Source organism: Myotis lucifugus, unplaced genomic scaffold, assembly GCF_000147115.1.
Source record: "Myotis lucifugus unplaced genomic scaffold, Myoluc2.0 scaffold_52, whole genome shotgun sequence".
Lineage (NCBI taxonomy): Eukaryota > Metazoa > Chordata > Mammalia > Chiroptera > Vespertilionidae > Myotis > Myotis lucifugus.
The window spans coordinates 3,014,092-3,017,897 of NW_005871100.1; the positions used below are offsets into that span (position 1 = coordinate 3,014,092).

Consider the following 3,806-nt stretch of genomic DNA (forward strand, 5'->3'; position numbering starts at 1 on the left):
GCATGGTTTTGATTATCAGTTATCCCTAGATTAACAGAGTCCTGTATGTGGAGGCCAGACAATTGCATGAAACAGAACCCTTTGGTGGCTTCAATTGGCTCCATTAGGCTAATAGATTTAGACCTTCCTGGCACCTAGAATTTGAGTAATGGCCATGCCGGGTTTGGGGAAACTGCGATTGGATACCAGATCATTTGTAATGCTAAGCACCAAGCTATGGGGCCACTATATGTCCATACTTTGTCTAGGCCAACACACTGGAAGGCACAGTGCTCTGGGAATAGGCAAATGGTTTCTAGTCCACAGCTGCTATCATATCCTTCTGACCCCTCAGTTTTCTCACTCTCCCTCTCCTTTGAAGTATCTTTACTACCCAAATCAGGCAGTCAAATATTTTTTGAAAACACAGAGGTATATCAGCCATCACTTTCTCTTGGACATAATAGGTTGAAGGGTTTGTTCTATGTTTTTATAATCTAGTGTTGACTTTATCTGAAACAAACATTTTTAGTATATAATGGTAAGCATGCCATTATAAAGCAATTTTTTAAAGTTTGCCTGTGGTTACTCTGCCTTTTTGTTTTGTCTATTGCTGCCTTACTGCGTGCACTATGAACACAGACAGGAAACAGACTGTGTGTGCCTGTTGAGAACTCACTCCAGGCTTCTGGCCTCAGTTTACTGCATCCTTACCTCATCTATAAAATCAGTGGGTCTGATGGCCAGAGTACCTTCCAGATCTTAAAGACCATGACTTTGTACCTAATATAAGGACCAGAAATGCCTCTAGAGTGTGGACATATAAAAAAATATGATCAGATGTCATATAAGTAGAGCTTTAGTTCATATATGAAGAATTGATAAAGTGGGTTATTACATGCAAAAAAGACTCTCTTTCAAAAAAATTAGTAATTGTCCAAGGTAACGAAAAAAATTTAATTTAAAAATAAAAATATTGATTTATTTTATGTTGACTCCTTTGTTATCAAAATCTATTTATTAAATTTGACCGATCAAGGTTTTATTTTAGGAATACTGAAACTGATAGCAATTAGTGGAAACCCAGTCTCCTTACTTCGTTCATCTTTCACCTACACATTTCTGGCACTTTCCATCTCTGAGCTCTCTCTCGTGAACTACCTCTGTTCCTTTCCACACTTTCTCTGGAGTTAATTCCCCACTGACAGTTTTTCCTCCAGAGGACAGAGCTGCTGCTTCTTCAGAGCTCTGGAGAATGCATGGTGGGGGTGCCTAACACATCTCTAGGGGGAAGCTGTTCGGGCACCTGTTGGACTAAAGCCTTTGCATTTTCTTTCCCTGTCCTGTTTTGGTTTGGTGTGTGTCTGCCATATATTCTGTCTGCTCTTAGCTGAAGGCCTTCCCAGCCTGGGCAACTGAATGCACTGCACAGCTGCCAAAATTCTAATTCAAGATCTAGAATTCTAACTCCTGCTCTTTAGATCCTTGTTTGGCCCTAGTTCCAGTCTCCCGCCAACCGGGTCCTTGGCTGATTATCAGGCCCACTGGGGCCCTGCCCCCACCCCCAAGTGGGCCCAGGAAACCATTCTTGGCACCAAACTGAACTTCAACAACACAACTGCCCTAGCCTCACCCAACCCAACTCTCATCTCAGCATAAGTTTGTTACCTTGTGAGCTGGGAAACAGAAGAAAGGAGCAAGAAGAGAAAATGCCATGGGTGAGGGAATTCATCATGCCCAAGTATTGTAGCTGCAAAACTTTGCTATGCTTTTACTCTAAACACACAAATGAAACACCTTAACAATCCTATTATTGGAAATAACACTATAGATGAGTATAGTTTATGGAGAGGGGAATACTATTTCTCTAAATATCTGCACCAAGAGGGTAAGTGAAATTTGTCCAAAGGAGAAATGCTAATTTTGATATACCTGCATTAATTTAAAAAGGCACTATTGGATCATAAGCTCTTCATCATGTAATATTCCTTAGGCACTTAGAAAAATGCTATAGAGCAGCGGTTCTCAACCTGTGGGTCGCGACCCCTTTGGGGGTCGAATGACCCTTTCACAGGAGTCGCCTAAGACCATTGGAAAACACATATATAATTACATATTGTTTTGTGATTAATCACTATGCTTTATTTATGTTCAATTTGTAACAATGAAATTGGGGGTCACCACAACATGAGGAACTGTATTAAAGGGTCGCGGCATGAGGAGGTTGAGAACCACTGCTATAGAGGAACACACACTTAACAGGCAAAAATATGAGTGTAACTGAGGTGGGGGTGGGGACAATGAGGTAATTGATTCTTGGGAAAATGCTTGTTTTCAGGGGAGCTATCAAATTCAACTTCAGTGCTTAAGTGGTCAACATTCTGGTTGAAATGCTTACAGGACGGTGCCACCTTGATTGATTGGGGAATCCCTTCTCTTTTAGATGAAGAATTAATATGTCCCTTGACCTTCTAGCCTTAACCAATGCACTGTCATTTCTCCTCTGACAGTTTGCTCCCAGGGAGACAGATGGGTTAATTCCCAGATCCGAGTTAGGGAAGTGGGGGGTTTGTAATCTGGGAAGAAATAAAATCATTTCAGTTTTTGTTTTCCCAAAAGCAGCAGGGTATATAACAAACGTGGTACATATGTAAAACACAGGCTAATAAATGCACTTGGTAATCAAGCACTCTACTTTGAAATTTAAATAAAGCTAAGATTTTCTTCTGGCCTAGTGGGAAACTTCATTAAAATCAATTAGTTAGTACAAACCTCCAGAGAATAGGGCCTTTTTTTTTTTTTAAGAAGGTTTAGATAGTAAGGTGCACACAATTACCTTTCCTGGGTCCCCTGTGAATGTCAGTGTCACACCTAGACAGGTGGCCAAGTGCAAGCAAATGTCCTGGAGAGGGGCCTGGGTAACTCCTCATGGCTGGATGCATGTGTAATTAATAGATGTGTACTAGTCTATACTAAGAATGCAGTATACATAACCAAGGAGGCTCCAAACAGATTGCACCTATTACCAACTGCGAAGAGCAGGCCCGTGAGATAAAAGTTGATGGCAGGCGCTCCCAGGTGAGGCCTTGGTGCAGGAGCAGAGGTTGGGGCCGCACAGCTGTTGCCGCGCTCCCTGATCCCTCCTCCCAGCGGCGGTGGCCTTCCCCCCCCTTCCCCGCCGCTTCCCGCCGGCGGCGCTTCCCGCTTGCCGCCACCGCCGCCGCCTCCACCGCCTCCCCTCAGCCTCCCAGTCTCTCCTCGCGCTCCTTCCATCGCTTCGCCCCTCTCCCTCCGTCCCGTCCTCTCCGCGCCCCTCACCCCGCCTCTCTCCCCCTCTCCCAGCCCCTCCTCTCTTCACCCCACCCTGCCGCCCTCCCTCCCTCCCTCCGCCCGCCCGTCCGGCGCTCGCAGAGTCGACACCAGGGGGGCTCTCCATGTAGCACCATGACAGGCATCGCCGCCGCCTCCTTCTTCTCCAATACCTGCCGCTTCGGGAGCTGCGGACTCCACTTCCCCACCCTGGCCGACCTCATCGAGCACATCGAGGACAACCACATCGGTAAATGGCCCGGGGGTGGGCGGGGGTGCCCGGTGCCAGGAAACTCCTGCCCAGGAGAGAACCCCAGGATGGCCAGGGGTGGCCAGGAGGGAGGCTGGCGGCGGCAGGCGGGGAGGGTGCGTGCGAGCCCGGGGCGTGGGGGTGGCGGGATACGGAGGCGCGAGGTGCCTGGGGGCGGGGAGCAGGGTGGGGGCGGGGGAGGGCGCCCCGAGGAACCGCGGGCGGGCAGGCAAGCTGGGGGATTCCGAGGGCGTCGCGCCGGCTGCGG

The 3,806-nt window shown here is 47.6% G+C and overlaps 1 protein-coding gene across 2 annotated transcripts in view; it reads left to right on the plus strand.

The window, feature by feature from the left end:
• The first annotated feature begins 3,321 nt into the window (after positions 1 to 3,321).
• Positions 3,322 to 3,806, plus strand: part of JAZF1 (JAZF zinc finger 1) — a 298,763-nt gene continuing 298,278 nt past the window's right edge. For both annotated transcript variants that reach the window (XM_006088755.3, XM_023753833.1), the window contains exon 1: positions 3,322 to 3,538. In XM_006088755.3, the coding sequence (XP_006088817.1) occupies positions 3,424 to 3,538 (115 nt within the window). In that variant the 5' untranslated portion in view covers positions 3,322 to 3,423. The remainder of the gene's footprint in view (positions 3,539 to 3,806) is intronic.